At 38.8% G+C, this 12982-nt stretch overlaps 1 protein-coding gene across 5 annotated transcripts in view; it reads right to left on the bottom strand.

Moving 5' to 3' along the window:
- LOC109958127 (glypican-6) overlaps positions 1-12982 on the bottom strand; it is a 103311-nt gene that overhangs the window by 31127 nt on the left and 59202 nt on the right. For all 5 annotated transcript variants that reach the window (XM_020596520.1, XM_020596518.1, XM_020596517.1 and 2 more), the window contains exons 3-4: positions 9644-10035; positions 5472-5637 (exon numbers count right to left, since the gene is read on the bottom strand). In XM_020596520.1, the coding sequence (XP_020452176.1) occupies positions 5472-5637; positions 9644-10035 (558 nt within the window). The remainder of the gene's footprint in view (positions 1-5471; positions 5638-9643; positions 10036-12982) is intronic.

Consider the following 12982-nt stretch of genomic DNA (forward strand, 5'->3'; position numbering starts at 1 on the left):
TGAGTCTTCATCTCCTCAGTATCGTGTGTTCTCTGGTCAGCGGAGCAGGTATGTGATGTTGGTCTGAATGGATGCTACAAAAATCAAGGTGATCAAGATCTTAGCTTAATCTATACCAGCTCTGCAAAACTCTCAGGTGTTTTGTGTCAATTTGTGTCAAGCCAAAGCTTCTTATTCTTCTTCAGATGGCTAATGTAACCCATTTCCAGCTGACTGCTTTGTTAAAGAAAGAGCAAAATGACTAACTGATATGTGTAAGCAATAAGAGCGTATCTGAACATGATTCATATTAGCATACTAATCACCTATATGGCATTACACCATGTTTTCTACTTGTTCAATATCTGTTTGATAAACTGCTCATATAATCTGGCAGTTTTTGTTGCACACATGATTAATGAGCGTTGTAATTGTTGACTAGACACCCTCTGGTTAGCTGTGTGTGAGGAGTGCAGCTCTGCCCTTGTGTAAACAGGGAATGATACGGGGAAAAATGAAGTGGAAAAGTAAATTGGAAAGGGCCACATCAAGTATGAGTATGGGAAGCTCCAGGTTACAGTTCTTTAAGTTCCTATGGTGGAAAAATGCTAAATCGGGAGTGAACTTGCTAATGTTGTTTTATTAATTATAATATCACCATACCAAAGCAAAGCAAAGCAAATTTATTTATATAGCACTTTAAAAACCAGGGTTACAGAGTGCGTGTATTGTTGCTTGGCCAAATATCATTTTGATATACAGTGATGGCAGATCAACCAAGATGGATTTCTTGCATATTTATGACTGGACTCTGGCTCAATCACTGCTCTGGTTATAAATTTAATTTGAGAAGGCAAATATAGTAAGTTGTGGTCAAAGTGACAGTCTGCGGAAAGTTTTTGATTCTTGTGATGGACTGATGACCTGTTGAGGCATTTTCCCTGACTTTTACCAAATGCTATATAAGTTCCAGCATCACCATCCCTCTGTGAAAGGTCATGTGCTGTTGTCATAACACATCACAAACCTGGAAGATGCTCTTTTCTGGTGAAATGTAGTGTGAACTAAATTCAGCAGAAATGACAAATGCTCTTCATTCATCTAGAGAGGACATGAGAAATCTTTCTCTAAATGAAAAATAAAAATGATAATTATATAATTATACATATAAATATTAATTATGTAATGAATGGTGACTTCACAAATAACAACACAAACTTCCGGCATGCTCATAGGTATCAGCAAAGCTGTTCTTTATCACTCCACCACTGCAGAACAACACAGGTTAGAAAACATTAATAGCCTCTTACTTTGTGAGCACCACTGTGTTTCAAATACTGTCAGGTGTCTATTCAAACTACCAGCACGGAGTCGTGCTCTGTTCAGTGTTTTTTTTTTATTCTTACTTTAGGGTGATTCTTTGCTCCATTCTCATGTGAGAATACCCTGACTGACCTCAGAGTTTACAAAAGAAAAAGTCAAGATAGATAGATGGAGAATACTGGAATCGACATATTTGCTCTTTTGGGTGTTAACGGGTTGGTAAAGGTCGTAAATGTTTACACTCCACTACACCCCTGCTTTTGGGAAATGTTCCCATACATGACACAGGCTGGCATGTCAGTCGTGTCATTTCTCCTGATACACAAATTTGGGCAATAGAAACAGATCTATTTTAGTTCCACATTGATATTAGTGAAAGGATGCAAACACAGGAAAGGCCTACAAATTTGCATGCAATGTAAGTCCAAGGAGAAGTCCTTCTACTTTCAGCTGCTCCCATTAGGGGTTGCCACAGCGAATCATCATTTACCACCCAGCTGACGATGTGCATGCTAAACTTGGCATGTTTTACACCGGATGCTCTTCCGGATGAAGTCTAAATTAGAGTCGCCAATCAACCAATCCTGCATGTCTTTGGGAGGAAACCGGAGCACGCGGAGAAAACCCACACAGGCACAGAGAGAACATGCAAACTCCACACAGAAAAGCACTGGGGCTCGAACCCGGAACCTTCTTGCTTTGAGGCAACAGCGCTAACCACTGCACCTGTCATGCAATGTATACTAACAGAAATAAGCTGTCAGACATCACACATGCACGGAAAGTGTTTACAGTAATGTCATCTCCGTAATCTGTTAAAACCTGTCAATTGTTTTAATTAACAGTAATTAATTAACATTACTAACATTAATTAAATATCAATTAAATAAGAATAATACAGTTTAATAGATATTAAAAATGACAGTGTAATACACAGGAAAAATATATTTTAAAAAATATGTATATTCCGTTAAGCACTTGCTCTTTTTTTAGACATATCTTTGAAACCAGTGTTGGTGAAACTCAATCACTGCTGTTGTCCACATGTCTGCATATATCCATTATATCTTTAAAGCTTCATTAGGAGATGTTTATAAGAGTGAATTCAAATGATTCAATGCAATGTGAAAAACTGTTGGTGCTGCTGCAGATCCCACTGAGAATCAACAGTCACCCCAACTCTTTGCACCGTTCAACCTCTTTGAGCTGCTCATTGTTTTGGTTCACTGGTCCATGCAGTCCCACTGGCTCTCACAGAGACTGGCACAAAACTCTGTGCCTCTGCTCCAAGGTCAGAAGCTTACACAAGCTACACTGTATGTCCAGTGCTCAATGCCAGTGTGACAAACATAACAAGAAATTGGTGAGGAGGACTGAATATCAAGCAGGTCAAATAAACCTAATGTTTTCAAACAAGAAGGGGTGAGAACACTGGAGGTAAACTTGTCAGGCAGACAGACAGAGCAGCGCAATGTGTTGCCAGTGTTGCATTGCAGAGAATGTGGAAACAGGCATCTGTTTGTTAATGTATACACTCTTGATAAAATGCTTAAATGCGATGCATCTGTTGTTGTGAACATTTCTACGCCACAGTAATCAAAAATCACTTAATGTACCAAGTCTGAGCCCCTTTAGCCTTTGTTATGTGGAGCGTTTTCAAGTGAAACTGAGTTGGGGGGTGGGCAGTGTGAGATATTTTATTAAGACCAAGGATCCTCAAAACAGGCAGCTGACATACTGTAGCCTTAGTAGTACAGCAGCTGATGTCACGGATTAGGCTGCTGGTTGTAATTCTGAAAATTGTACAAATCTGCTCCCCAGTTTCTTATCTGAAACACCTAATTAATGTCTTATGTATTATTTTATCCAGTGGGAAAAAAGTTAACAATCCTTAAAAAACTACTGAAGGTTTTCATGTTGTTGCAACTGTGTGTAATATCACGCACAGTTCTGGAGATGTGTGTGTGTGTGTGTGTGTGTGTGTGTGTCTGTGCCATCATCTTGGTCTGAGGAAGAGGAAAAACAAGTGTAAATAATTTACTGGAATCATGTAGAGCTGCCTGTGCAACCTCCATGTGTCACTGTGTATTTATTTATTTATATATCTATTTGACATTAAAAATTTAAAAACATTTATTTGGCTTCTTGTTGTGCACCCCTACAGGTTTTGCAGGTAATGCCCAGCAGTGGCTCTGAGCATAATTGATTAGCCTACTGGTCAGGGCAAGTCTTATTAACATGTCAGGCTGGGTCCAGAATTGAATTAAAGATAATTGCAGATGAGGGATGAGTGCCAGTGCCGAGCTGTGCAGGTGTGTGGCAGGTCTGCAAAACCGAAAACATGTAGTGATTAGGACAAAAAATGAAAAATGTTAAATATTTTAATTACATCATGTTTTCACTGTAGGTAGATAGATAGATATTTTATTGATCCCGAGGGAAATGCAGGTATCCTGTAACAAAAGCAATGAGAGGTGATGACATCCATCCATCCATTTAAATATATATAAAAATAAATTCCCCACTCGCCCCACTCCAGGGATTCTTATTCCTTCCTTCAAGCTCGGGTCCTCTACCAGAGGCCTGGGAGCTTGAGGGTCCTGCGCAGCATCTTAGCTGTTCCTAGGACTGCACTCTTCTGGACAGAGATCTCAGATGTTGTTCCTGGGATCTGTTGGAGCCACTCTCCCAGTTTGGGGGTCACAGCCCCCAGTGTTCCTATTACCACGGGGACCACTTGTGCCTTCACCTTCCACATCTTTTCTAGCTCTTCTTTCAGCCCTTGGTATTTCTCGAGCTTCTCGTGTTCCTTCTTCCTGATGTTGCTATTGCTTGGGATTGCTACATCTATCACTACGGCCTTCTTCTTCTGTTTGTCCACCACTACTATGTCCGGTTGGTTGGCCATTACCAGTTTGTCAGTCTGTATCTGGAAGTCCCACAGGATCTTAGCTTGGTCATTCTCAACCATCTTTGGAGGTGTATCCCATTTTGACTTTGGGACTTCCAGCCTGTACTCGTCACAGATGTTTCTGTACACTATGCCAGCCACTTCCATGTATGCCCTGCCTGCTAGCAGTACAGTTCCAGTGTGTGGCCTGTGTCTTTCCAGAGTTTTTGTTCCTAAACATACTGTAACATGTAACAACATGGTTTTTGTTCCTAAATGTGACCAAGTCATTTTTATGGCTAAACCAACACTTTTTTGTCCCTAAACCCTAGCCTAGTAGTTTTTCCTAAACCTAACCAAGTAGTTATTGTGTCTAATCATAACCAAGTGATTTGTGTTTCAAAATGTAATGAAACCCTTTCTTAACTAACTGTTAGATTTATGAGTCTCCAAGACTGGCCATCGTGTTTATAGCTGTTTCTATGATGACAAAGGTCCGTAAAATTTGGCAGTGCGTTGATGCTAATTTTGGCAGGATTGCTGCTATTTATTATTATGCCCTTCCGGATTGTATGAGTGGGCAGGGACAAACGATCACATGGATCGTATAGGTCAGAGGAATTGTTGGTCCATGCACATGGTCTCAGTGCTGTTTGCTCCATAGATAAGACTGCAATGTTCCCACATATTTTGTGAGGAAGAAACATGTTTTAGTCTCTGTATGGCAACTTTGGAAAGTAACCAAAACAGAAAATCACCAGCTTTAAGTTTCATTACTTTTTGATGAGCATAACAGAAAAAATGATGTGAACCACACTGAGAAATATTTGACATTAAAATCAAATCCAGTTATGCCATGTAATGTAAAAGACTTGCAGCTATTGTCAGTCTCACTTCATCAACACCCCAATTTGCACCTTTCACAATTTTGTTGTTTGCTGGTCCAAAACATGCAGTTTAAAAGATTATTTAACTCATGCTATTATCACTTTGAAATCAATTCATGTCACTTGCCGGCTTCCGCCTGTGATTAAAATGCAACACTGTGTAAAGCAACAAATGGTAGCAGCTGTAAGGTACAGTACATGGGAAATTATTTCTATGAATGTTTAATTGTTGAGTGCTAATGCAATGTAACATGCTTTCTGTGCTTTTTTCCCCCGTATCCACAACATACACCCATTTAACTATAGTGTAGAGCCATACACCAAGGTGTAACTATATAAGGGATGGAATGGGAAATAACAAAACAGTAGGAGAATTGTATGAAAAGACTTACCAATATACTGGTTCCACTCTGGATCCAGATCAGCTTGATTGGCCAGGCAGCCCTTCATGACATTCAGGCAATAGTTCCTACAAGCTTTAACTGCTGGCATGCCCTGACAAACTGGGCAGTACAGCATCTTAGTCAGCGCTCGAATACATGCGGGGGTGCTGCTTACCTGTGAGGACACAGAGTGCGACAGCAGTCATTAACATCTGGACAGTTCCTCTGAAATCCACAATAATCTTTACCACATAGATTCATATTTCATTGTTTAATAGTTAAACACTGAGGTTCTTCGCAATTTTACAGTGAGTTATACAGAAAGAACTATTTGTCTAATACAGTTCAAAAACTTTTATTTCAGGATTTATCAGAATACTTTTGGATGTTTTTTTTAGTCTGAAATTGTTTACGTCAAAGATTTGGAATTGTGCACGTTCAGAAATGCCACAAAAAACAAGACAAGAGACAGTTTCTGCTGACCACTGTCCGTCACAGTGAGCGTGTGATCGCTGTCAGACAGTTAGTCCTGCATTTAAATGTTAAAAATATACGAAGACAAACATTCAGCCAGAGTTAGTGGTCAAGCATTCTGCTCTTCAGTTATTCATCTTTCTCTGTTTTTCATTTTTCCAATTTCACAACTCTAGAGTATAATGTTATTGGAAGAGGGAGGTAAGGCCTCATCAGTCACCAAGTTAGAAACTCATCAAAACCTAAACCATCTCATTAAATGATAGATTTAGGTGTGCAAATTAGCAATCACATGCACTGTTACAGCATTGATTTAGTAATCTGAAAAGGCTGAAACAATGTATTTCTGGTCATATGATCAATACTGATGCTGTATCTCTTTATGTTGCATTTATGATTTCCTTGTCCAGATGTATCTTACTGCAGGGCAACATAATGAGTCAGTTTAACAATCCACTGTGGTATTAATTGAGTGTTTGAATTTGATGAATAGAGTGTTAATCAAAAAGCAAGCCCTCCATTACACAACTTGTTGAACATGATGTTTCTCTTAATGTTTTCCAAGAGAGATGATCATTTTGGATAAAATGATAACCGTGAAAATATGTGCAGCTCTAGATATGCTTATCTATTTAGGGAGAAGACAAGTTAAAAGGTTCTGCACTGTGGCACGCTGTGGCTGAACTGTGCAAATTTGAAGCAGCTGATTCAAACCAAGCATCGGGGTCATTCACACTCTTTTCTTAATAAAGCTCAATGCGTCAGTAGATAGATGTCGAACAATAGAGTGTCATATGTTCTACAAATGGTAAAACCCTCTTAGACAAGTATACTGGTGCAGGGATTGACCGATGAATGGAGAGATCAGAAACAATATTCAGTTCTAATGTGGTAAATCTGCAAAGGGAATATGCGTGGATGTGTAATAAAATCATAGGAAAATCATACTAATATTGATGTGTTGTTGTAAACCAAGTTGTTGAAATCCTAACTATGAAAAGTAAAAAGAAACTCAAACTGAAGTTTATACCTCACTCAAAGTTTCTGCAAGTGACATCTGACATCTGTCATATTTTAAAACATTTATTTGCAAAGTAATTTGCAAATGGATACAAAATAAACAAGCATGAGATGGCAATCACAACTCCAATTTAAAAAACCATGCAAAGTTTATGATTTAAAAGAAGACACAACTTGTTGGCCTGAGGTGACTGGACAACAAACACCACTCCCAGCTACTTTTTGTGACAAGCTGAGTTTTTGGAACCAGTAAAAGGCCAAAAGAGCCATTCCAATTATCGTTCAGCAAATCCTTTGCTTTGTGAGGATTTTGCACATCTCAGTTGTTAGCATGAACCTGACAGAAACAGTACAAAAACAATCATGAAAGAAATATGAAAACAGAGAGGTAAATGCAGTGTACCAGAGAATGGTTAATTATCAGGCTCCAGAGCTCTCCCCTAACTAAGAGACAATACTCACACATCAGCTCTTAAACTTCTGGTGTGACCTCACACTAACTTCATGCGGAATATTCTAAAAATGTTCCTGCAAAAATCTCTCATACGAGACACAGGTGTAGAGTGGCAGCGCAAAACACATAACATTCGTTTTCAGGAGGGTTAGTAGTCATGAGGAGAAATAATCACTGATATTAATCACTAAAAGCATTAATACTGTTATAATTGTAATAATTTCTAGTAGTAGTGCAGTAGCAGTAGGAGCAGTTCCTAATTCATCCATTTTGTAGAAAATATTCTCAGGAGAAACTTTGTAATTTCGAACTTTGCCACAATAAAAAAATACTTTCCTTTATAATGACACAATATTAATTGGTATAACTTAAACATAATAATGATTTTGACCAATATTTTTTCTAGCTACAAGCTACAAAAATCCTCCAAATAACAATAAACAACTTTTTACTATAGCAAAGAAGTGAAAGGACAAACTCTTTTTTTTCATTCTACTGTATAACACACATCTTTACATATTCTAAGAATCAAAATCCATACAGATGGTTATAACAGTGTGATCACTTCAAATAAAAAGAAGTTGATATACTGTTTGAGTAACAATCTGGAATAAGTCTGAGCTTTGTTTGTGAGATGCAGATACATGCTTCTGCTTCCCCAGAGCTCTGCTGTGTTTTGTGTTTTGTCTCTTAAGCTGTGAAAAGAAATAATGTACTACATTATCTACTTTAATTATATAAGAGGCTTGGATGTAGTCACACTCAACAACAGGGAATATGATATATACATATAAATATACCTCTTGTCCATGAAGAGATAGACAAGAGATATCTCTTCATGGACAAGAGATAGACAAGTCCCAGGAACAACATCTGAGATCTCTGTCCAGAAGAGTGCAGTCCTAGGTAGAGCTAAGATACTGCGCAGGACCCTCAAGCTCCCAGGCCTCTGATAGAGGACCCGAGCTTGAAGGAAGGAATAAGACTCCCTGGAGTGGGGCGAGTGGGGAAGTTATTTTTATATATATTTAAATGGATGGATGGATGTCATCACATCTTAGAGACTTAGTTGGGTGTCTTATTCCACTATGCTTACACCATATTTGTTGAGATGAGGTTATAACCTGAGGATCAAAGGGCTGCAGTCCCAGACACATGATGTGGATCTCAGGTCCCACTGAAATGTCAAGGGGTACAGCTGGGACATGCTGGCTTGGAAGAAACACAGGGTGTAACTCAGTAAACACATACTAACAACAAATCCTGTGCGGCTGCTTCTAAATGAGCCCCGCCACTACAACTGGCGAGGGGGAGCTGACACACACACTGAGGGGAACATTAAAGTTCAATGAGTGCACTGTGGTGAGACTACAGACAATGAATGATGGATTTCTGGGAGGATAGCGGTGTTTTCTCCTTAGTGTCTTTCCCACTGTCTCTAATGCTGGTAGGTTGCTATATTTTCACTGGCTTCGGTTTATATACTGTACAGCGGGCCTATAAATATTTATAATAGTGCTGATTATCCAGACCAACAGATATCAATCGAATAGTGACAAGAAATCTGAGGATGGCTGGGGATTTGAGGCATAGTGCTTATCAGTGCTTCTCTCAACCCATAAGAGGGCATGTATGCCCTGTTGTTGAGTGTGACTACATCCAAGCCTCTTGCTTTTCCTTTAATCTCACTTACATGATCAACATTACACACATTCCCAGGGCAGTATGATATACCGCAGAAGCTGCATTAAGATTGCATCACATCAAACAGAATACTAGGGCTACAGCATGATTAATGGCTCCTGTATACATGGTGAGCAAACATTAGCCAATAAAGCAGTAAACAGTTCTGGCAGGAAATTCTTCTGGGCTCGTCAACAGTGTGTTTTCTAGATGGCACCTGAACAAGCTGCCTTGAGCCCCAAGCTTCCTGAAGAGAGCAAACATTAGCTGGGAAAGTATTGGGGAGTTACTTATTTGTGGTGAACAACCATGGAGAAATGTATACTTGCTGCAGAAACACCAAACAAGACCTTGAGCTTGTTGAAATTTGTGTAAGATACGGAACAATTCTTAGTTTCAGCTGTGGGTCACATTCTGAATATTGTCCAACAGCATCAGCAATTGAAATCAAATTATGTTTCTGGTTTGTAACTAACAGAAACAAGCCATTATTTGCATGTTTTATAATCTAATTACATTTTAATTTGAATAAAGTGCTGGGAATGTTTACCTTAGACACTCTCTGGGCTACCTCCCGGCCAACTGAGAGTCCCTGGACGAATGTACGTGCAGCGATGAATGCCCGGGTAACCTGAGCCTTCAGCTTCCTGGGCACATCTCCAAAGGGCTTGAGCTGGTCGGTGTACTTACTGATACACTCCAGATAGTCCTCAGTGATGACATACTGGGAGTTGAGCAGTGTGAACATACGCTCCAGCAGTCGCGACCAAAAGTCATTAAGCATTTCCTCCAGGTTAACATTCCCTCCAGTGTAATAGCGCTTCAGCTCGGCGAACAGGTTTTCAAAGACCTCAGAGTTCTGCATGTAAGGCTTGCCATAAGTCCTAACAAACATCTCATTCAGGGACCGTTCTGTGTTCTCCAGCAGCTCCAGGAAGAATTCTGGTTTAAGAAGGAAAGAAAAAGTGTTATTTGTTGTGTAATTTTCTGTGTTTGTGGCTGTGTTGATACACCTTAATCAGTAGATGTGCCTTGGCAAGATACACTGGGAACCTTTGAGAAATACATAAATATCACATTAAATGGACCTATTTAAAAAGGAAATCTGCTTGCTTGCAATGCAGACAGCCAAAAATACCAAATCAATTAGGCAAGTGATTTCATTTTGAAGAGGTTTCACAGCATTGCTATCTTTATTTTCAGTAAAATACATTTGACGTTACAGTGAGAGCCTGTCTCTTATATTTCTGAAAAACAATAGGTTCTGTGTTTGCAGTACATGTGGTCTGTACCCTGTAAGTCTCAATTGCATTCTTGTACCTTGATACAGGGCTGAATGATTTCTTATACAGATTTGCACTGGGGTTTTCCTCCATATGCTGGAAGCATAAGGCTGTCAGATGAAGAGCAATAAATCATCCATTAATATGATTGTGATCCCACAATACAGTGTGTCAGTAGGGTCTGCAACCATCCTGCCTCCTCCTTTCTAGGCACCACTTGCTGTTTGCCTCATGACCTCCATGACTCACCAGAAAATGAGATGAGATGGTAATATTTCTGACCACCTGCTATACATAATGATAGTCCTGGCTTTCAGGGGCCAAGATGAAAATTTAATAGGGTTCAAAACTCTGCATCTTTAACTGCAAAGTGAAATATTCTGACTACTCAGAAAATGCTCCAGCCCTGTGCATGGTAGAGGAGATGATAGAAAGTATTTTATATTCCTGAGCTATTGTCATTTACAGGACAGTATGTCCAATCCAAACAACATTAATTGACTGAGAGCAAATACGACCAAGTGGGGTGAAAATTCTCTGCAGATTCCTCTATATGAGAAACTGACAAGTTATTTGACTGATTGTTAATATGAAAATGTTGATTAGTCTGTCTTTGAGGTTTTCCTGGTGGTATGAGCTAGTCTGAAAGATGAGTGACAGAGTGAACAAAGCTAGGAGTAAAACATTAAAAAGGTCAAGCTATTAAAAATAATGGGCTGTGTGGGTTGTCCCTGCAACAGCATGCCAGCTATTAATACCACAAACCCTATTGCTACTGTTTTTTTCTTGCTGGTTATCAGAATTGCAGTAGACCCGGGGTCTCCAACCTTTTTCCCCGGGGACGTAGTTGACAAAATGAAAGTGGCGGAGAGCTGTGCATCCTGTAATGCTACTTAAGTTATTCACATATCATATCGAAACAATTACACCGATCTCCAGACCAAACCAGTTGAATAGGCTAGCTGCAGCGTGTACCCAGTTATCAAAAACTTCAAATACTCACATTTTGTACCAAAAACATTCTAAACACACATCAGTCATGGTGTTTACAGAATGCACCTCCCTGTTGAAAGAAGATGCTACTCATAACTCCAGAATTTGCCTGAAGATCATCATATTTTTAAGTGTTCTTCACTATACATCCACTGGTATATAGCAAACAGGAAGTGCTAATAGCAAATTTGTCAAACTTTTTGATTCAGAATGTAAACAAATATACATAGGTTAAAATGGGGCACATGCTGCAGCCCAAAGTATACTGCAACTCACTCGACTGATAACGTCACCAACTGACAGGTAACTGGCAAATGATCATTTGGTGTAAGAGGAAGGCGGGATGTTATCTGACTGGACTACAAGTGGAGCAGGTGTTGCTTAATGCCTGTACCATCCATGCATCCATGTTGTGCATGTACTACAGTATTTGAACCTTGAGCGATGTGTTGGAGACCTCACTCATGCTGTAAACTACTAAGTGCATTTTAAATGACACAGGCTCAGACCACATATGCACAAGGAGATCCATCTGGAACCTCTGAGCTTTGCACATTACAGTCACGTATCAGAGCAGCCCTGACAAACCCGTAATGATTTGATTTGATTTGATTTGATTTATTCTTTCAAGCATGTAAAGACAGTTGATATGTCAACACATAATTTTACACATATCCAACAAATGCTAATCCAATATCAATTTGCTTATACCTAGTACATGCTTGAATGGAGTAGGAAGAAGTCAGACTTATCCAGTCCTACCCCATGACATCATCTTACCATCATTGGTTTGCAAGCAGTATCTCTACATAAATAATTATCTTCTACACCACACAAGTAATATACTAAAAAAATTATAACAGAGTGTTAACATTCTTACATAATTACATTCTTAAATAATTATCTTCTACACCACACAAGTAATATACTAAAGAATTATTACAAAGTGTTAACATTCATACCCCACACCCACAATGTTCCATCTAATTAATCATTAAGCCTGTTCTTGCATATATCTTGATTGACACATACCTTTATATTTATATTTAAACTCGTCAATTCTATTACTATTTTTTATGTCCACACTTAAATTATTCCATAGTTTTACCCCACTTATGGAAATACAACATTTTTTTTTTGGTTGTACGTGTAGCATGAATTTTTTAAATTTAACTGACCCCTTAAATTGTATCCCCCTTCCCTTTCATTAAATAGTTTTTGAATTCCACCAGGTAATAAATTGTTCCTGGCTTTATACAAAAACACAGCAGTCTTATATCCCACTAAATAAAAATTTTAACAATTTAGACTGTATGAAAGCTACATTGGTGTGATCCCTATACCCCATCTTATGCACAATTCTTATCACTCTTTTTTGTAATATATACAATGGTTGAAGTGAGCTTTTGTATGTATTTCCCCAGTTTTCAACGCCATACTCTAAGTATGGTAAAATCAATGAAGAATACAAAATACGGTGCTTTCCCGTCTAAAATATATCTAACCATTGCCAATATCGATATATTTTTGCTATTTTGTTCTGAACATATCTGATATGAGATTTCCAGGAGAATATGACACCTAGAAATTTAATTTCATGTACTCGTTCTATA

This window comes from Monopterus albus, unplaced genomic scaffold, assembly GCF_001952655.1.
Source record: "Monopterus albus unplaced genomic scaffold, M_albus_1.0 scaffold30.1, whole genome shotgun sequence".
Taxonomy (NCBI): Eukaryota; Metazoa; Chordata; class Actinopteri; order Synbranchiformes; family Synbranchidae; genus Monopterus; species Monopterus albus.